This window comes from Ammospiza nelsoni, chromosome 12, assembly GCF_027579445.1.
Source record: "Ammospiza nelsoni isolate bAmmNel1 chromosome 12, bAmmNel1.pri, whole genome shotgun sequence".
NCBI lineage: Eukaryota > Metazoa > Chordata > Aves > Passeriformes > Passerellidae > Ammospiza > Ammospiza nelsoni.
In genome coordinates, this window is record NC_080644.1 from 3,617,159 (window position 1) to 3,638,815 (window position 21,657).

Genomic DNA, 21,657 nt, shown 5'->3' on the forward strand with positions numbered 1-21,657 from the left:
TAAGAGTGGAATTGAGACAGAGCTAAATAAGAAGACACCAGTCAGGTTACAGGGCTATTTTTCAGTGGATAGCATAGAGCAGAATAGAATATTGATATGTACAATGATTAATAAAATTATAAAGGGAAGAGTTAATTGGCAAGTTTCTCCCAGGCATTTTGGAAGAGCTGAACTTTCAAAAAGGTCTCATTTTAATTCTATCCAGCTTATGGTATAAGTGAAGATCCCTTCCTAATGGGAAGGACAGTGTATCAATTGGTTCAAAATCCTGAATTTTGGGGTGTCAGTAGCAATAAAGAGCTGGACACTGAGCTACAGGAGTGTAGGGTTTCCTTGACAACACGCTGGGAAAAGACAGAGCTATGCAGAAACTTATGGGGAAAATAAAAAGAAATGCAGAATTGAGTAGTCTGAGTGGTGTGGACCATGGGTTTACTGGTGACTGGTGCTGGCCTGGGGTCACAGTGATGGGAATGTTCTGCTTCTCTATTGGTAGTTACTGATGCTTCCTTTTATGGGTTTTGACATTGATCTGAGTTGGTTCAAGTGATCAATGACCCTGTCAGATTCTATTCTCTTTTTCTGTAAACACATTAAAGTCAGTGTACTTGGTGGGCTTTAGAACGTTCTGACTACTGTCAGTCGTTCTGAGTTATCTGTTTTATATCTGTCTTTCTGTGACAAATAAGAAACAGATGGAAAAATGAATACATCTGTAGTTTGTGCATGTACAAACCACTGAACCTTGCTGCCTTTTCGAGTTGGAGCAACTGTTCCTCTGAAAGCTGCATTGCTTCTAAGTGTGTCATAATGGAAATTATTCATGTTTGTGATGTGATATGCCTGAAAAAACTACAGCTCATTAATCCCGGAGCCTATAGGACCTGGAAAGACTCTTCCTGTTCCTCCTGCACATCATCTCTGTTGTGAGGCACCATAACATCCTCCACTTTTTAACCTTTCAGCTGTCAGCAAAAGGAACATTTGGGCAAGGAGGAGGAACTGGACCTCTTCATTCCCACCCCGTCACCTGATACTTCAGGAGCAAATCTGGACTCATCTGCTTTTTCTCTCTGATGCCCAAGATTTTTCTTGGATTTTAGGCTATCCTTGTAAATTAGTCCATAAAACAACCCTTCACCATACCTGCTTATGGTGAATTAATCCTAAAAACCCAAACCAAATAAAGCCCCAAATCAAACTGTGTGATGATTCAGCATTTAGAATCTTACCTAACTCACATTAAAACAACATTTGGAAAAAAGGTCTGTGGGATTTTAATGGAAGATGGTTTGAGGCTGGACTTTTTCCTTTTCTTCTTTTTTTCCTTTCTCCTTTGGGTGAGTGTCTGCCTGTCCAGCCCTGCTGTTGGGCTGTGGAAACAACCCAAAGTACTTTAAAGGAAAAATTCAATTCTTAGTGAAACTGAGGTTGTGTCTGCAACCAGCTGAACTTTTTCAGCTTTGTGGCTGCCTTAGCATTTTCTCAGCAGCCTTGAATCTTTTTCCTATGGGATCCATTACTTTTGCCTTCTCTTTTAATTTTCCTTGAACTGACTTTTTTTGGCAAGGAGACCCATGCTTGCTTCTAATGAAGCTTTGTCTATCCCTTTTGCTGTTCAAGCACATTTTTGTCTTTTAAGTTTTTTCTCTTGGTATGGCCTGACCAGTTTGTGAGGGTTATACTCCTCTTTGGGTGGTAGTTCTTGCTGGTTCAACAAACAGGAAAAACTGCCAGATGAACCTTAGTAGTTGTTATGTGATGTTGATAGGAGGGTGGTAGCTGGCTGTCCAGTTAAAAAGAATGTGTTTTTTTGGAATATTTTTCTATATTCAATTTTTTCCCCTTGGATTTTTAATAGTCACTTTAAAAGATTCTGCCAATTCACAAAGCTGTGATCTTTGGGAAAAAACAGTAATCTTAATTACCATGCTGGAGATAGTCAAATGAAAGATGTGTAGGCAACCCTGATTTCTGTACACTCCAACTTAAGAGTTCATGTCTAGAAAAGAAATATTGCTACTTGTGATAACCAATATCCATATTGCACAATGGTCCTTCATGGGGATTAGGCCTCAGAGGAGGATTGGGTGCATTTAGACGTCCCAGGTGCCACTTCACCTGCAGCACAGCCACCAACACCATTGAGAAATGGTGACTCGGGAATGCAGCAGCCACAGGGCCATGAAATATTTGTCCATGTCATATTGAGATGAAAATGAGCCACACATGCACCTCTGAGAGTTACTGCTGCAGCATCTGTGTTTGGTTACTACACTTTTCAAACTGAGTCAAGGAAATAGTAATTAATTAAAAAAAAAAAATGAATGATAATAAAAGATTGAGCTGATAGCACACATTAATAATGCATGATGTTTAACTGGGCAAAAAAGGTCTTCATTGACCAAGCCGAACACAAAGATTAAGAGTTTAGAGAAAGAGTAATAGAAAAAAAATTGTGGTTCTTTTCCTTTACTTCTATCCACACACAAAAAAGTTTACAATGCCAGGAAAAGGACCAGTTTTACCAAATTGATTTTAGCAATGTCAGCTTGCAGACTACATCAGCTGTGCAATGGCACTGGGTCTGCATGAATGGAACCCTGCTGGCAGGCAGATTTCTTGTCTCTCCAGACATTCACTTTTCTGTGTCAGCTGAGCACACAGATATTTCTCCAGCAAAATGTTCCTGCAGCTGACCTCAGCTGTTAGTGTATACATGGAAAAAGAATTTAAGTTTCTCCTGTGGCCAGTGGCCAGACCCCACTTAGTGCCAAGTCAGGCTGTGCTGCTGTGTAATAATGGCAATATCTGAGAGTTTTACCACACAGACACAGAACTGAGGGTTGGTTTTCATCCACTGTTGGGTGATTCACTGTTTAACTCCTTTTTCAGTCTTTGTCAAAGTGTGGGATCAGCAGTCTGAAGCCCTCCAATCCAGTCCTGCTGGTTTACTGACACTGAGTTGTGCTGCTTTAACATTCAGCTCTGGCTCCTCAGCCCTGGGTGGGGAGGAAAATGATTGCCAGGGGTGAGCAGCAAGGGGGGCACCACCCAGAGCCTCCCCTTTCCTCCCCTGTCCCTGTGCATGCAGCTGCTCTGCTTTTCATTGTCAGCCTGACACCAAAGAAATCCTGCTTGATTTGGGGCTCATCTGGATGTGTGAAAATGGACACCTAAACCCCTGCACCCCACAGTGCACCTGCTTTCTGTGCAAGCTCAAGATTGTCAACCTGGCTGTCTCTTCTCAACACACTTGAAGATACAAATTTATCAGATTTCAATCTCTTACTATCATGGAGCAGCTAAGTCATAAAGATTCCTTGAAGTTTTCAAGTTTCCTTCTAAAACTGTTTTGTCTGTCTTTCACTTTTTGTGGTAAAAAATATGTTTGAGAAGTGTTCTTGCTTTTCTGACAAAACCTTCCACCTGTCCCTCCCAGCAACAGTGTGTTCATAACTGTTTTAGTCACTGTCACTTGTGTCAGCACTTTTATATCAGCTAAAATCCCATTTTCCTCTCATTCCCTATGATGTGACAGGGAACAGCCCCTTTGTCTCACTCCTGTTGGTCTCCAGTAGTTACAACCAATATTCAAATGTGTTTTCTGCCCAATTTAGATCAGTAAACCTGAGGTGTTGCTGGACTAGTGAACAAAAGTGGGCTGCCAGCATGTCCTGGTTTGTGGCTGTGTTTTGTGGAATATTCAAGGAATAATCCTGGGCTCAGATGTCCTGCCTGGTCACTTGTGGAGTGGCTGCTCTGTCTATTGTACTGGGCTAGTGGTGCTACCAAGATTTAGGCACCTATTTAGCATGTTCTAAAACACAAATACGGGTGTCCTCTGAAGAATTTCACTGGGGAAATCTGGATACCCTTCAGGAATACAAGCTCTTGTAGATTAATTAAAAAATAGCAGCAAAAAATGATAACAAAATATTCATACTCTGTAAAATATAAAACCTTCCTAAATACTCAATTTACCTTTTTTCCTTTAGAGGCTGAGGAAGAAACTTCACTAGATTACATCTGCTAAGTTAAAACAAAGCAACAAAAAAAAGATAAAAGGAGAAAAGTCATAATTTTTCATTTGTGCCTGATGGGGTTGTCTGTTTTGGTGTTGTTTTTTTTTTTTTTTTTAACTGTTTGCAAATCTTCAGTGTAATGGTTTGAAACCCAGTCGTGTCATTTCTTTACGCCCACACACAGAGCTGCAGTAGTGCAGACACTGTAGCAGGCAAACCATATTCCCAGCATCGGCCATTAAAACTCTTCCTACAGCAGCGTGGGCTGCCTGCACCCCCTGCTCTCTCTGCACACACCCCACCACCCACCCTTCACTGTTCAAATGCTTAAAAAAAAAGGAGAAGAGAAAGACACTGAAAAAAGAAAACAGGATGCTTCTTTTGTTTCAACGCTATTCCAGGGACCTGAACCTCTCCACCTGCCTGTGAATTGGCCACCTAAAGGTTAGCAAGTGTTTTGTTGTCATTTTCTATGGACAGAGACAGAATTCAATTCTAGATGGCAAGACAGAAATTTGAAAGTTACAGGTTTTTTTTTTTTTTAATTATGATGGTTCTTTCACTTAGCAACGAGAAAGATTTTTTTCATAAAACACAAAGCAGTTCAGTTCTGGCCCCACTTCAGCATTTCAGAGGGCTTTAATCGGGATTTTTTCATCATTTAGTCCAACCTTCTAAACTTTAAAAGATGGATTAGGGTTATTATTTTTCTGTTAGAGCAACCTGTTGATTGCAGTCTGCTGGCTGGAGGTTGTTAACTCTTTCCTAACATGGGAAATGCACAGGAGCAAATTTGATGAAAGGATAAAAGAATTAAAATCCTTTGAGGTTTTTAAGCACCAAAAATCCTATTTTTTCTTCATTGTCAAGCCACCAAGCATGTTACAAAACCAACAGATATGTTAGGTATGTTTCTTTTTAGAAATAGTGATGTAAATCTAAACTAGAGACATAATAAACTAGAAAGCATTTCTTATAGCTGGAGCTGAGAAAAGTAGCAGTGTAAGAAGTAGAAAAGGAAATATTCTTGATACAAATTGCATGAAGAGGTCAAAAAGGCCAGTACAGTGTTTACTTACACATTAAAGTGTATTTTGGGCAACAATATTTTTACTGATTTAAGCCTTTGGAATGTTTTCATTTATGGATATTCAAGAAAAGGAACATAGGAAAATATAGAAAGCTGTATAATAATGATAAAACCAGCTGCTATTCTGGAGCAAAGGGAAGGTAAAGCAGATCCTGTTCTTCCTAAAATATTTTAATACTGTATTCTGGCACAATATTTACAGAAATAATTGTTTTTAAAAGCCCAACCTGACTAGCTTTGCTGACATTATACAACTGTAGAAGTAAGTGTCAGAAATATTTGTCCTTAAGATATGGTACAAGAATTTCTAAGTTCCCCCAGCAGGTTTTCCAGTGGCTTTGTACTTTAATAACACACTAAGAAGGGCAGAACTTCAGAACAATGACTTGTACTGAGCAGCCAGATTTCCTAAAGTCAGAATTTGAGGTGTGACCATGGAAAGACCCTAAAGGTTTCAGGAGATGATGGAATTAAACACTTCCAGCCTGGTTCTGCAGGGGACTGAGGCTCCCAACTTTGCTCAGGAGGGACCGGCAGCGTGCGGGCTGCGCCTGGAACTGGCAGAGTTGTGAGATCAGACACAGCCCTCAAGAACAAGGGGAAAGGTGAACTCAGTACTTCTGTTATGAGACGTTTCAAGATAGGAAGTCAAACTGAGAAAAGAGCAAAGGCAGAAATAGTTTCCAAGTAAAACGAGATTAACAGTCATTGCTGGGCTAACCAGGAAATGTGTTGGTTCCATTTTGCTCAATGAACTGAGAACTAAAAATCTCCAGACCTGGCGTACACTCACAAACATTTTGCTTCCATCACAGAAGGAGTGTTTAAAGTACCTGCACAAAGTTTATTTCAGACCCTATGGTTCACTGTGACTTTATGATGCTAAGATTGAAGTAGAAGTTTTGTGTGGTCTGTCAAGGGAGTTGTGCTGGCTGTCAGTGTTGGATGAGCAAATGGAAATGATAATCCCACTGTCTGCATCTTCCTCTGACAGTAGGGTACTGTGTGCTGCTCTCAGCATCACTGCCCTCACAAGAAAAATTAATAATTAGCAATCCTGGAAGAGACTTTCTTTTCGTTTAACTTTGTGATGTTCTTTAAAACGTGTAGTTGCAGGATCCTCAGAATCTATTTCCTCACCAGCACAGGAGGAATGTTTATTGCTGCTTTCACTTGCTCTCACCCCTGACAAAACTCTGTAGGTGTCTTTGAAGGGTGCAGGGCTTTAAACACCTGGGGTGGGACCTTTTTCACTTGGGACCCAGAAATGTGTGCTAATGATGTGTGGGTTTAACTCCTCACATCCTGATGGGGACGCAAACTGAGAGAGGAGAGCAGCCCCAGAACTGCCTCCTGTGCAGCCCCTGACAGCAGGCTCAGCTTTGTGCATAGTTTAAATTGACACTTTGCTGTCTATTGAGGCAGCTGAAGTCAGCTGAGTTTCTCTGAGCAGGACAGTATTTTGAATATAAATGAATATAAATAATCTTGCTTAGAGATTGCAGCTGAGGAAGCAGCACATAAGTAGATTGATTGGAAAGAGAAAACAAAAATCACTTAATTTCAAACAGAGCTATTGCAGTGTAATACTGGTGCTCTGTATTGTGTTACTTCTGGCCATTACAGCAGCCTGTTCATCCACATAAATGGGAAGAATCACAGGATGCTCTGAAGGACCCTGATTCCAGAGTCACTTATTCAAGATTTAGAGATTTTAGATCAAACTTCAGAAGGTTCTGCTAAGCCCTGAAACCTCTGTGATAGTGGCAAATATCCAGACAGCCACTTGCTTTTGTTGTAACTTGCTTTAATTAATTATTGCCTCCTTAAGCCTCTCAGGGTAAACAGTTTGCAGTTTTAGCATTTGGAATTTGATACTGAGTGATGTAAGTAATGAATTTTAAATGCTTATAGATGTTTTCAATTTGTTACTGGGTCCAGCATACTGCTGCAATCATTAGTACTGTTGAAATTAAGTGTCCCTTTTAAGTAAATTCATCATAACTTAATAATAGTCAGTCTCAAAGTGGAATAAAATATAATGGGCTCCAGAAATGTGATCAAACTGAAGACAAACTAATTTTGACTGGTTATGTAAAATGCCCATAATCATCTGTTTGTATGATTTGATTCATGCCAGTGTTCTATTATAAGATGTGCATCTTTTTTCCCCGTTGGTTTGTTGACTAGCATGCAGTAATCCTCCAGAAGATCTCACTTAGAGGTGAGAACACATTCCTTTAGGAAAGTATCTCCCAGCAGAGCTGAAACTACTTGCTGCATGTAATTCTCTCCATCTGGACAGACTGAGTCTGTAGAGCAGAAGCATGAGTCACTGTAAAGCAGTTCAGAATGTCAAGTATTTTCTAGATTCACAGATTTGAAGTGTCTGCAGTGCCATTACCAATTACTGGGAGCATTTCAGGGTATGGGAGAAAACAGGAGGATTTTAAGCAGTAATTCTGGGTCCTGTTAAGAGCTTTTCTGCCCCTTGAATAACTATGTGACAGGCAAGAAATATGAGAAGAAGACAGAAATATTTCTCCACCACCAAAATTAGAGGCCTGCTAAATCAGGGCTCCAGAAATAAATGGAAAGCAATCCAAACAGCAGGCAAAACTCTCCAGGATCAATAAAGCTGTTTGAAATGAAAATCCACTGAGGCCTCTGGCATTAGTCTATCACCAGAATTATTAAAAGAAAGAGCTCCCACTGAAGTGGATATTGGACAATTATAACATTACAGTTTCACCACTACCCAGCCAGGAACAGGCTGCAGGGTCTGAACTGGGCAGCTGCTCAGCACAGGAAAAATAAATAACAGAAAACTGAAAATAAAACTGTATGTTCCAAAATACGGTGTTCCTAAGGAAATTATACCAGCCAAAGATGGCAATTTTGTAACAATATTGGGAATGCACATTCCAGTTTGGGATTCACTCTGCCAGCAGAGGAGGTTGAGCCATCCCAGTCCCTATTTTAAACAAGTGTTTGCACAAAGAAGAGTGGCCCCTCCCAGGACCCCTCAGTGCTGTTCACTGTGTTGTTACCTGAGCACTTAGGAGCTCAACACACAAATAAAATCTAAATTTAAAAATTACCTTTAAACTGCACTTGACTGTGCCCTATCCTGTTTTCCCTGCAGCTTTCCACAAGTTTATGGAGGTTTGTTGAGCATGACCCAAACACTTCTAACAATCCTGAGGCATTTTCCCACCTGGTTGCTGCTTTCTCCTGTCCCACAGGGCACCATTAGAAGAAGCTGGTGGACAGCACCCACACTGGATAAATTTAGTATTTCATATGTGCCAAGGGTCTTCTTTCCCAACATATCTTAAGAGAGCCCTTTGCTGTAAAGTTAAAAGAAAATTACCTTTAGGAGTATAAATTAAAAACCCTACCATTGTATTTCAGGACAATACAACTGAAAGCAGAGTAAAAACCTCCACATTTCAAAGACTCTGTTTAGATCTCCCTAATTAAATTGTGATAAAGGATACAGAGAGGTTGAAATACCACTTCATTTTCTTCTGTTTCAACTCTTCCTGTTTTCTGAAGGTTGTTAATGTGACACCAAGGTAAAAAAAAAAAGAAAACCCCAACTTCCTACTTCTAATCTGTTTCAAGTCTTTGTCCTCGTTTCTCTCTGCTTGCATCAAGTATTGACAGAAATGAGACTTTTTTGCTGAAATGCCTGGATCAATCAAAGGTACGTGAACTAGAATTATTTCCAGACTAAAGACTTAATTATTTCCAGACTTCCACTTCTGCTCCCTGGTATTTAACCACTAAAAGCTTTAAAAAAAGGTAAAGACTCCTGGTATAATTAAGTATATTGTGTATGTTCAGAATGTTGAAAACCTGCTTCTGTGGGGTTACAAAAATAAAGGAACTCTGTCATGTCTCCAGGCTGTACCTGCAGACCAGAGTGGGGGACTGAGCAGTTGAGCTTAGAGACTGATGCTCTGCTCAGTGCTGTGTCAAAAAACGATATGAAAGTGCAGAAAAGAAGCATTTACATGTTTAGCTATTGATTTGGTTAATAATGATGGGCAGTTGACAGAGCATTGCATGTGCCATGCAGAAGACAAAAATCTTTTGGTTGTGTAGTCCAAAATTATGACAACAGTGCTGACAAAATGAAACAGGTTTTCTAAAATGTTTGGAATTCAGGAAAAAGTCTATCTATAAAAATGAAACTTATTGCATTTAAAATTAGGTTTTTTTAATCAACCTACTGTGTTAAACTACTTTATACTTATAAGGTGACTAAGACAATTTCTGTGACAATGATTTTTTATCTGAAACTGCTCCACTTTTCAGTGTTGCACAGACCTGCCTGTAGTGTTTACCTGAAGTTAGAATTTCAAACCAGGAACAAAATAATTGTATTCAATGGAATTTTAGTGACCAGTTCTGATAGCTTAAGAAATTAATTTAGAAAATTCTGAGCTGGCCAAATCTTGCATTTAGCTTTACTTGTTGGAAAATTTTCCTTATCTAATTAGGATCAAGTCTTATGCTGGTAGTTCAGTGCCACAAGTTACAAACAGCTGAGAACATGGGGTGGATGCTCAGTAACAGAGCCCAGGGCAAAACCAACAGAGGAAGTTCTAGTTGGGCAAGGACTACCCTGAATCAACCCTGGGGCAGAATTACTTTGAGATAAGCTATTTTTGTCAACTACAAAGAAATACAGTGGCCTTTTTTGGAATATAAATAACAGATGTGAAAAGTCTGATGGTATTTGCCTCAGTAGAATACAAGTCATGGCAGTTTCACTCAGGAAGAAAGTATTTTCTTGCTGTGAAAAGCAGCAAACTACCACACCTGGTAGAAATGTATTATTACATTCTTAAAAGTACATTAAGTATCACCATTAGCTTACTTGTTGAGCTTTATTTAAAACTTTAAATTTTCTGTCACCACGTAGGTATTTTTGTTGTAGAGCATTACAGAACACCAAAATGAGTCTCAGGCTGTGTTGTTGGCCCCAGAAACTTAACAGCATTAAGTGAAATTACAGAGCATCTGGTACTTGGGAACCAGAGTATGATTCCTATGAAAAACATCTGTCTGTGGTGACCTTGAAGGGCCCATCAGCTCTGCATGGCCAGAGGAAACCAGAGAGAGAAACAGTTTGTGCCACTGGAGCAGGCTGCTGAGGGAAATGTAAAATATGTGGTAGTGTATTTCCACACTTCTCCCTGGGGGAGGGAGGGGATAAAAGACAAAGTGCCTTGTCCTGTCTGATGTGGTACTTGTTAGATGTTCTACCTACTGGGTATTCAGGCTTCACTTCTCTTCTTGCTGTCTGCTCTCTGCAGCATGTTTTTTCCCCTAAACTTTAAAAAAAATATTTTGGAAAAACTACTGCATACTTAATTTGTATAATTGTCTCATCTCTTATTGTATGCTGTGTTTAAATTTAAAAGTGACCATATAACTTGGGAACTATCTTAAATGGACTTGAAATGTTGATAACATCACTTTGGAAATTAGAGGATTCCACTTTTATTCTGTAGGTGTTAACCACACTGCACAATATGGATAATAACTTATTTCTTTAACAAGCCATATTCTTTTAACATTCTTTCATCATTATAGTCACTACTATAATAAAAAGCCTCTTAAGTGATTATTCCACATAGAAATGTCAGAAGTGCATAAGAAAAATCCATGCTTGATAACTGAGCTTAATTTATATCATTCATGAGGAAGAAAAAAAAAGGCAAAATCTAACATTTTGCTGTGCACAGATCAGTTCATTTTACACGTTGTTGTCTTGGATGGAACCAGTAAGAATTTCAAAGCACATTTTGAAGCAATTCTTTTCCTGTTTCCCAGTAATGATAACCTATTAAAATGATCCAAGGAAGTTACAGAAACACCACTAGAGATTATGCAGTAAAGCAACAAATTGCAGATTTCAAATTGAACCACTGATTATGTTATTCCAAATGGGTTTTTAATGGCTGTTTGCACAAGAACAACCCATTATTCATAGCAGCCAGTGCATCCAGGGAGCATAGCTGAGCAAGAATCAAATAAATATTCACAGATCACTTGAGTTTCACCCAAACTGTAATTACAAGGGGTTATGCCCCTACTCTTTGAAAGAAAATTTTCACCTTGCTTATTTTGATAGTTTCCTGCTTTGTTTCTAAGAAAGAAATAAAGACAATACAAATTTTTGCTGAAATAAGTAGTCTGGACTGGCACCAACCCTGCATATATCAGGACAGATTTCAAAATAATAGGTTCACTTTTTAAAAGAGAAGATGTTTTCATTTGGCATTGAGAGCACCTAAAAACAAACAGTACACCATAGTATCTTCATTAATTATATCAAATTGATTTGGCCTACACAAAAGCCAGCTTTAATTTCTCACACTATTTTCCTATGATACCATCTTTTCTACTTTGCAGATATTTATGCAAATCTGACTTGTAAAACAGGACATGAGTTTCATTTTGTTCACATATTTTCATTTTACACCACTTGTTGCAGTGAGTTTGGCCTTAGCTCCCATAAACTGGGGAAGCACAGATAATATGTGGGCAAGTTTAATGTCCTGTGTTTGGAACTGGTTGCCCAAATAAACTGTGCAGATTTTAGAGATTTTCAAAACGAGACTGGTAACACCCTGACAGCCTCATCTGACTTCGGTGCTGACTCTGCTGTGAGAAGGTGCTTGGACTAGAGAAGTCCTGAGGTCCCCTTTAACCTCAACTGTTCTGTTAATATTGTTAATGTTAATGAAATTTAAAAACATGATATAAATATGTAATGGAATATAGTTCCAGAAAACTAAAATTGTATTATATCTGGTGTGCTTAGAGCATCCATTTGCAAATCTGAAACTCAGATTTGTTTCCAGTGCTTTAGGTACTCAGTGTAGGTTGTAAGAGTGGTTTCAAGCGCAGTGTTGGGTGTTCTTTGCACTGTAACTCCTAGAGGAAAAATGAAAGAGGAACCAATTTAATTGGGAAAGGAAGTGATGGTTGCCTGTATAATACCTGCAAGTGCGATATTCTCAGTCGCCCATTTTCCCAGCCCAGGCTGGGCTCTGTGTGTTATTCCAGCCTGCACACCGGTGTTTGTTCTGTGTTCCCTCGGCAGGTCCGTGAGCCCATGGCAGCCGGGCCCTGCCATGGAGGCCCAGACCCCGCCCGGCCCGGGCCCGTCCCCGCGGGGCCCCTCGGAGCCTGCCCGGGGCCAGGCCCTGCCGCAGCCCCTGTACCTCAAGGCCCTGACCATCCCGCTGCTCCAGCCCGTCCAGCCTGGCTGCTTCCAGCCCCACGGGCCCTTGGTGGCCGCCAGGAGCTGCGTCCACCTCGATGGCAGCAATGTCCCCCTCATCCTCAAGCCGCTCGTGCCCCCGGAGGGCTCAGAGCAGCCTCAGCCGCTTCTCCAGAAACAGCTCGGGCAAAGCCTGACCTTGAGCATAGTCAGCACTTTACCAGTTTTGTCGTTGCCAAGTCCTTGTGTAAAAGCGTCTATTGGGAGCCCGGGAAAATCAAAAAAATCTGGGAAATACATCTGCAAACACTGTGGACGAGATTGTTTGAAGCCAAGTGTCCTTGAGAAACACATTCGCTCCCACACGGGAGAGAGGCCCTTTCCATGCACCACTTGTGGCATCGCGTTTAAAACCCAGAGCAACTTGTATAAACACAGGAGAACTCAAACGCACGTCAACAACACCAGGCTGCCCTCAGACTCTGACATCAGTGGGGGACCAGAGCAAAATGAGAGATCAGCAGAGAGCACCACCTCTCCCCAAGGCAGCAAAGTCTTGAGTAGCACCAGTGAAGACCAGGAGATGCCCATCAAACAGCCCAGTTCAGAGACCAGTGCAGCAACAGACACTAAGAAACCTCACGAGCTCTCACTGCCAGCGACAAGCTCCTCATCAGCTGCTTCAGAAAATCAAGAAACAACAAATCAATCACTGAATTCAAAGGCTGTTCAGGGGGTTCCTGAAAGAGAACCTCAAAGTTTATCATCTCCAGGAGCTTTGCCAAATGGTCCGAGTCTGAGAAAGAAGATGCAGGAGCAAAGAACTCCGACTGCCAATAAGCACATTCAGCTGCAAAGGCAGCAGGCAACCTCTTCAGAGAAGCAGTGGGATTACAAAGCCTTGGACTGCAAGCTGAAGAAGTGTGAGAGCACTGACTCGGGGTATCTGTCACGCTCTGACAGCACAGAGCAGCAGCTGACATCGTCCAGCCCCCTGCACAGTCTCCACGAGCACAGCACAGAACTGGAAAATGAAGCTGCCTTCAGCAGCCCAAGGTGTGCCTCCAGCAGCACTGCAAAGCCAGAGGCAGCTGACAAAGCTACAGCCTCGATGCTAGAGAAAAAGAGGCTGGAAGAACACATTTCAAAGCTTATTTCTCACAACAAAAGTGTGGTGGATGACACCCAGTTAGACAATGTCAGGCCCAGAAAAACTGTCCTTTCTAAACAGGGAAGCATTGACCTTCCAATGCCTTACACATACAAAGACTCTTTCCATTTTGATATCAGAACTTGTGATGTAAATAGGAAAAAGAATCTTTCTCTTTGTTCAGCAAAATCTACCTTTGCACCCCTGGAGAAATGCAAGCCAATGTTTTTCCATTCAGTTCCCACCCAGTTCTCCACAACAATCGACACTGTGCCTGTTACTCGGAGCAACTCCTTGCCTGTTGTGGAGGGAGCGAGGATGGTGCATGACAAAGCAGGATGCTCAAAACCACTTTCTCTTACTAAGCACTCTGTAAACACAGGCACTGCTGGTTTGCTGCCTAGCAACGATCTCACTGCCAGTTCAGTGGATTTCCCTAATAGCCATCCCCGAGCTCTAGTCAGACAAACTGCAGTGGATGATTTGCCCCTAAGTAACGTGGCTGATCATCCTTCTCTGTCAGAGGAGCTGAAAGGGACTAAAAAGCTTGGGGCTGTAGAATTAATCAGTGCTAAAAATAAGAAACACAATCAAAGGAAGTTGAAGATGTTCTCTCAAGAAAAATGGCAAATGTATGGAGATGAAACATTTAAGAAAATCTACCAAAAAATGAAAAGCAGTCAAAATGCCAAGAAAATGAAACAAAGAGAGAATAAGATTACAGATATTACAAGCCTGATTCCTAATTCAATGGAATCAACCAGCAGCACTGAAATAACTGAGGAAAGAGATGGCAGGAGCTCTGCAACTGACAGTCCTTCCTCCCTTGTGACAGCAGCTTCAACCATGGGTAAATCAGGAATCTCTGCTGATGGTAATCATGTTCTGCAGAATGTGTCCTCTGAGGAAACTTCAGACAGAGTGTCCAACCTAATGGAGACATCACATTCTGTAACTGCTGGAGCTGTAAGCAGCCAAACTTCCTCAGAGCTCAGTGGCAGTGACACGGAGAAATGCACAGCTGGCAGCAGCACACTGCTGGCTCCAAGCACTGGTGAGCTCAGGCTTCAAAATCCTGAGTGTCAGCTGAACAGCCACGGGAGGAATGAGGACTGCTTGCCAGTACAGAGTAGCAACTGGGAGAAACCAAGCCCTGGGAAAGAATCCAGTGCATTTGAATTAGATTGTAAAAGCACTTCACACAATTATGGGAACCATCATGGGACTAAGGAAAGTGGCCAGCATGGCCTGATGCCCCCGTGGGTCCCTTGCAACAACAGAGAAACTGCAGGGAAATTCCAGACTCTGCCATCAGAAAGGAAAAAGCTGAAATTCGAAGTGGAGAAGACACAAAATGTGATTTCAGTGCCCTGCCCTAGTCCCAGTGGTGAAACCACTGAAGTAAGTGAAGCAGAGAGAGGCCTTTGCTCTGGCATTCAGTGTCTTCCCACAGCTCCAGTGAAATTCTCCACTAAAGCAGAGGAGCAAAAATCAAGCACAGGAATTAATGAAGCCACTGGAGGTACTGAGAGTGTGGAATATAGGAAAACAATCAAACTTCCCACACAAACTTTCAATTACTGTGACATCAACCTTCTTTCACATCCTGCAGGTATCTCAAGAGATTCACTGGTGGGATTTTTAGGGTCTGAAATAAGGGAAGGTGATTCCAACTCTTTTGCCTTGCACAATGCAGCAGATGGAGACAACAAAATGTGTCTTGTAAAAACAGGAGCAAAAGTGCCACTTCCCAGTGAGAATGCTGTGGAAGTGTCTTCTAAAAGCCATCATCTGCAATCTGATAGTTTAAGTCCAGTCCCACAACAAAATGCCTTCTCTCCAAAATATATCCTTAAATTGCCCCAGGACAAGAGAGCTTCAGATCTGTCACCTTTGCTTCAATCTGAACAGGAGATGACACCTGGCACACCTGTGACAGTCACCTTAACCACCCCACCCTGCTCTTCCAGCAGCATGTCCCTCCATTCTCATTCCAGTGATGTGGTTTGGTGTCCTTTAAAATCTGAAGTGAGACAAAAGGTTGGAAAAGAAGAAATTCAATGGAATCTTCACACAAACTGGAAAACTCCAGGATTCTGTTCACCAGTCAGCTCAGAAACCACAAATATCCTAACCATAGCAGAGAACAACTTTCCTAAGCAAAACTTTAGGCAGCAGGATATTGCAAGAGAGGATTGGAAAAACAAACAGAACAAAAATAAATTAAATTATCAAAGGCAAACAGAAGAGAAGTGGATGAGTAAAAGTACTTGCTCTATACAGACTCCAAAGAAGAAAATCTGCTTTACTTCTGTGTATACAAGTGGCTTTTTCATATCTGCTGACATCAAAGATGAGAGGAGGGCTTTACACCACCTTTGCTCAGGAAGCGACTCTTTGATAAAAACATCAGTTTCTAGCAAAGATGCAGAGCCAACAATCCTGGAATGGGGCAGAGAGGGAAGTCCACACATCCTGAAGGACACCCCAGCACCACTGCAGGATCTGCAGCATTCCCAGAGCTCAAGAGACAACCCCACTTATTTTTGCCATTCTTTTGGCACTTTCTACTGCCACACTCTCAGCACTCACTGTAAAGGATTCCCAGTGCTGCCCCACTCTAACAGGACCAGCTGCTCTGGCATTTCTGCAGTGCCAGGCTCCAAGAGCAGCTTCCCATCGCTCAGTGCCGAGCCCCGGCTGACGTGGTGCTGCCTGAGCAGGAGCCTCCCTCTGCCCTCGGAGCAGGGGGGCACTGCAGCCTCTGCCCACCCCTCCGTGCCCCCCTGGCACAGGGAGCCCGGCAGGGAATGCACCCTCTCCAAATACGACATCTCCATTTTCAAAATGAGAAATATTAGCAAGACTGTGGCATATGGCTTAACAAACACAAGCTTGAAAACGTTGGTTTCATCCTTTTCCAAAGGACATCAGATGCAGGAGGTAATATTGATAATTCTGTTTGCTTTATCAAGAGGGTGTTATTGGCTGACAGCCCACCTCCACCCTCTTACTAGGAAAATTAAATAATTATTAGAAGTGTATTATGAACATTTACAGGCATTTGCTGATACACAATTTACAATTTATATTTTTATAACATAAGTCTATATTAATTTGATGCATCAGAAAGATATATTTCTGTGTGAATATTTAAGTTTCTTTCACTTTTCAGAATGCTGATAGTGAGAAGAGTGAATTTCTATTTCTTGATTTTTTTTCCCCTTTATGGGAATTTTTAAACATTTTTCTCTAATAGCATCTGTTTTCATTCTAAATGAATATTTGACTTAAATACAGAGTTGTGCTACTTAACTCCTATGCTGTTCAGTGCTATTTAAAACATGCACAGATTTCCAACTTCTCAGTCAATGTCATTCACAGTTTTCATGGACTTGATTTTTCCCCAATATTCTCAACAGTTAAGCTCAGACGTTCCCAGTGGTTCTTTCAAGAATATTTCAGAGCAAAAGAAGAAAACAGTAGTTTGCAAAAAGGAAAAACTCTCAACAAATAAACTCAAGAGGAGCCACAAACAGAAAAGGATTAAAGTCACCCCTAAATGGTAAGGAGTATGGCTTTCAGGTTCACTAGATATAGACATAATTTTATTGTAATGCATGTAAAAACTCCACAGAAAAGAAAAAGGTTTGCCCAAAATTCAACCTTATCAAAACTGTGGGGAAAAAGAAAGATAAATCTCTCAGAAAGAGCTGTTCTTATACCACAGCAAACTTTGGGCCCTGAAGGTAAACTATAAAAATATCAATATGTTGTTTACTATTAGGAACAGACTTTTCTAAGCAATCCAGAAATATTCCACCGAAAGATGATGCCTGGTCAGTTGACTCTCTCTATGATTTAGAAATTCCTCTTATCTGTCAAAATTGTCAGCATTAACTTTTGTTTGAAGGGGACCAAATGGTTCTGTTTTTAATCCTGTCCCAGCTCAGAGCAGTGCGTGAAACCCTTTGTCCTTGGAAGATCCATATCCTGAGCTGGTATTCACCAGAGAAAGCAGGACAATAAATATCAAGTTTAACACCAACTAACAGAACCATCTGTAGTTCAAAGGATCATTTGGTTTAAATAAAAAAAGCAGGAAGAATTTGAGCATAGAACTATCAAGGGCACATTGTCTCAATCAGCACTGCTCCCCCCTTTCAATGGGAATTCCTATCAGAGGAACATTTACCCTCTAATCTTTCAGGAGTGTGGGGCAGCAGGATGCCTGATGAATTGCCTCAGTAAGGAACACATATTGTGTGCACACATCCCTCTTTATTTCATGGCCAAAATCAGACAGAGTGACTCCCTTGAGGACAAATCAGTGTCAGTAACTTAATCACCGTGTCCAGCTCAGCAAACAGCACTGCAATTCTGAAGGGTCATAAGAACAGAAATAGAAGACTCAGGTCTATGTCACCCAACTGTGTGACATTCTTCTAGGACTTTTTCCTGGTTTGATTTTCAGGTGCTGTTTTGTTGTTGTGTTTTTTTCCCTGCTGGTCTCAGAATTTGTTTATATCAAATTTATTTAGGGATTTAATAAAGTACAGTGTCCTGAAAGCTCAGGTCATGCCTGTTAGTAGGTAACTGGCCCAACTGGTAACCACCAAATGTAATTTAATTTTCTAATACACCAAACACCTGAATAAGTGCATCCTTTTAGATTTACATCTTGCTCTGTGGATAGTGACATTCTGTTGATTTAGGGATGGGACTTTAGTGTCACTCATTCAGAGTAGAAAATAGAGCAGAGTTGGATTATTCAGTGTGGGTTTGCTAAATAACCAGAATCCTCATGTTGTTCCTTAGTGATGATGAGCAGGTAGCACTCAAGAGGTGAAAAGGATAAAACACAATAACCACACAGCCTCAGGTGATTCCTGTGTGGTTCAAGTCTTTGTGAAGTATATTGTTTTAAAATTCCAGATGTAAGAAAAAGGATCTGTTATTCCTTAATCCTTTTCTCTTAGAAAATCAAGGATTTACTGATAGAGAGAAATAAAGATGGTAAAATAATTGTGGGTCTCTTACCTAAAATCCAGCTTTTGTTTTTGAGTTGACATAAACAAGCATCTCCTTCCCAGTAATGAATTGCTGTTAGACTTTAGTGCACCTGATGAGGTGCTGTTGTTCTCCTCTGGCTGCTCCTACATCTCCCGTGTTTGTTTATCCCCTCAATGCCCCTGGCACTGCAGGTACAGAGGGAGGCACAGCCATGGATTTGCTCAGCTGAAAATGAACCGGCTGAGCAAGAGGCCCTGCTTTCCCAACAGAGCTCTGGATGCTTTGAGGAAGGGCTGCTCATCCCAACCCCCCAGATTTAATAAGCATAAGAAGTGCCATCCTCCTCAATCCAAGATGCAAGGTAAGTTTTTGGAATATTTGTGTGAAAATATTATTTCAGTGATATAATGAGAAATGTAGCAAGTTCAAGCATGGGGGGGGGGGTGATATAAATCAAAGTTTAACCAATCTCTTTTCAATAGAAAATTATCTACACCAGCAAAAAGACACATCATATTCCACCTCAGACAAACAACTTTGCAGAAGGAAAAAAGAAGCAAAGAATAACTCAGGAATATCTTCCCATACTGAAAACCTAAACCATGTTAAACAAAAAGACAAAATGGATAAAAAAGTAGGTATTGTACCTTAATTCTTGTATTATTTTTTATTAACAGAAAAAAGAAGAGTTAATTAAAACCTGAATTATATTCAGCTACTTTAAAGTTGAAATTGAAACTATTTTGTATCACAGATTTTGGTTAAAATGTTTGAAAATGTGTTAAAGGTATTTTTAGGGGTTAAACATTAACATTAACTTACTAATGTTAGAATTAGCTAAAATAACAATTAAACTTGAGTACTTTGGATGAAATTACTCTGGACTGAAAACTTTACATGTATATTTTTTCCCCTCCTAATTCCTACAGGACATTTCTGGGCAAATCAGGGAACACCCAAGAACAAACGCCTCTGTCCAGAACATTACAGCTCCTCTGGGAATAGCTGTGACAGCTCATTCCTTTTCCTCCAGAGCTGACACCTCCCTGCAGGAGTTCAGCAGGGACGTGGCCATTTGCTGCTGGGTGACCCAGCCCCTGGTGCTGCAGCCATCCCTGCCTGGGCAATCCCGGCCAAGCCTTTGGAGCCACCCCCTGGCAGCTTCCTTTGGCTCCTGTCCTGAATTTACAAACACCGACACAGGTGAGCAACCTGGCAGCACAAACCCAGAGGCTGCTGCTCCTCTTTCCTTACATCCAGGAGGAAGCCAGGAAAGCATATTGAGGGTAGAGTCAGAGAGCCAAATATTTGGGATATCAGAGCCGGTGATCCAGGCTGCTGGAAGGGAGAAAGCTCTGAGTGAAGAAAACACAGATTCACCTGGCACAGAAGGCTCAGCTCCCAGTTCCCAGCCAGGATGTTCACGTTTGTTTGGATCCCAAGCAGAGTCTGTTCAGTTGCCCAGCAGGGAACACTCACAGAGGGCAAACTTAGCTCAGCATCTCCTGGAGCTGCACAGAAGCGCAGACAAGAACAGATCCCACCTGCAGCCCAGTCCCTATGGAAGGCCACAGGGAACAGCTACTGCTACCTTTAAAAAGTCCCCAATGACTCTCAAATCCCCTGAGTTCAAGAGTTACTCCGCAGCACCTCCCAAGACATACAAAAAGAGAGGCTTAGAGATGATGAGGAAACAAATGCGGGTGGAATATGATGACACGAGCAGTGATGATGAGGACAGGCTGGTCATAGAAATATAACAACAGGCTGCTGCCAGGGCTTGTGTGCCAGCCTGGAAATGCCAGGGATCTTTGATCCATAGTTCTGAAACACCTTAACATCAGCAAAGCCATTCCTCTGTGCCAGAGGCAACACCCTCTTTGGAAGAGCCCTTCCTTTCAAGGACTCTACCTTTTTTTAAAAATTCTCACTTGAGGCTGGCACGGCACATTCAAATGCAAGAGGCAGCCCTGTGCTCCTGACAGGTTTCCAGCATTGTTAAAGTTCCTGCCAGCCTCAGAATTCCCACAAGTGCTGCCTGCCCGTGGGTGTGTTACTCCAAGCCTGCCGTGGATTGGGTTACTGCAACAATACAGCTGCAGCAGCTTCCTCAGCTCAGAATTCCTGCAAGGGGTCAGATGTGTTCCCTTCTCCATATTCCTGTAGTCACTGCCTCTGTACTGGGAGTGACACGCTGGCATGGAGGGCAACATCTGTTCCCTAAGTTTCTGTGATATTGGAAGAGTCTGGAAAAAATGCTGGTCTTTTTCCATGTTGCACAAATGTCAATGCTTCTGTGTGAGAAATGACACAAGCATGCTTTGCTTTGTGTTTTGTGCCTTTTATGCCAAGATCTACTCGAATATTCTTGATTTTTAGGTGGAGAATATGAGTGTTAGCTGTTGGTATTTCCTTGTGGTAAAATTTCTGACAAGGATTTTTTCATTATATTTGTCACATTGTGCTCCAACTGATGTCATCTGGAATGTTTCATTTTTATTGTAATTTTAACTGCAATGATGCCATTTTATGGAGGGTAAAGAAGCTATATGGCATAGCTTGTTTTCTTTTTTTAACAGGTTTTGTGCTACAAACCCTAAAATTTACTGGTTTCTATGTGAATAAATAATTAGATATTTCAATTTGACCAAGTGTGTTGACTTGCTTGATTAAACTGATGAACACTAAAATATTCCACTTCTACATTATAATCAAATTCTGTACTTAAACTTCTGTTCTTATATTCTGATTCACACATAAGGATTAATTGATTAACCTACATGGGATATTTGGAGTTGCTTTTTAGTCATGCTCAAGTAAAAGAATAAACAGATCATACAAAGAAATTTAGTACAAATTATCTGAAACAAATATATGTGTATGTGTAAAAAAATGTCCAAACAGCTCAGAGAGATAAACCACATGCCAAGTCCTGTGCAATTCCTGTGTGTTTGGATGCCCTACAAATGTGACAAGGCTTGAGGTTGTCAAAACAGAGCTTCACATTTATTCTTTATCTTGTTCAGTATTTGTACTCACAGACTGGTGGGTATTGGGGTATTGGGGTGACTCCCAGGTACAATGAATTTAAATAATGTGAATTCAATGAAGTACACAAATAGAATTTGGGAAGAAA

The 21,657-nt window shown here is 41.2% G+C and overlaps 1 protein-coding gene across 1 annotated transcript; it reads left to right on the forward strand.

The window, feature by feature from the left end:
* The first annotated feature begins 8,771 nt into the window (after nucleotides 1-8,771).
* On the forward strand, nucleotides 8,772-21,123 carry ZNF831 (zinc finger protein 831). Its single transcript, XM_059480799.1, has 6 exons — nucleotides 8,772-8,824; nucleotides 12,239-16,451; nucleotides 16,931-17,073; nucleotides 18,713-18,882; nucleotides 19,004-19,155; nucleotides 19,451-21,123. Exons 2-6 carry the CDS (start codon nucleotides 12,270-12,272, stop codon nucleotides 20,279-20,281), a joined length of 5,478 nt encoding a protein of 1,825 aa, XP_059336782.1. The 5' UTR covers nucleotides 8,772-8,824; nucleotides 12,239-12,269; the 3' UTR covers nucleotides 20,282-21,123.
* The last annotated feature ends 534 nt before the right edge of the window (nucleotides 21,124-21,657 follow it).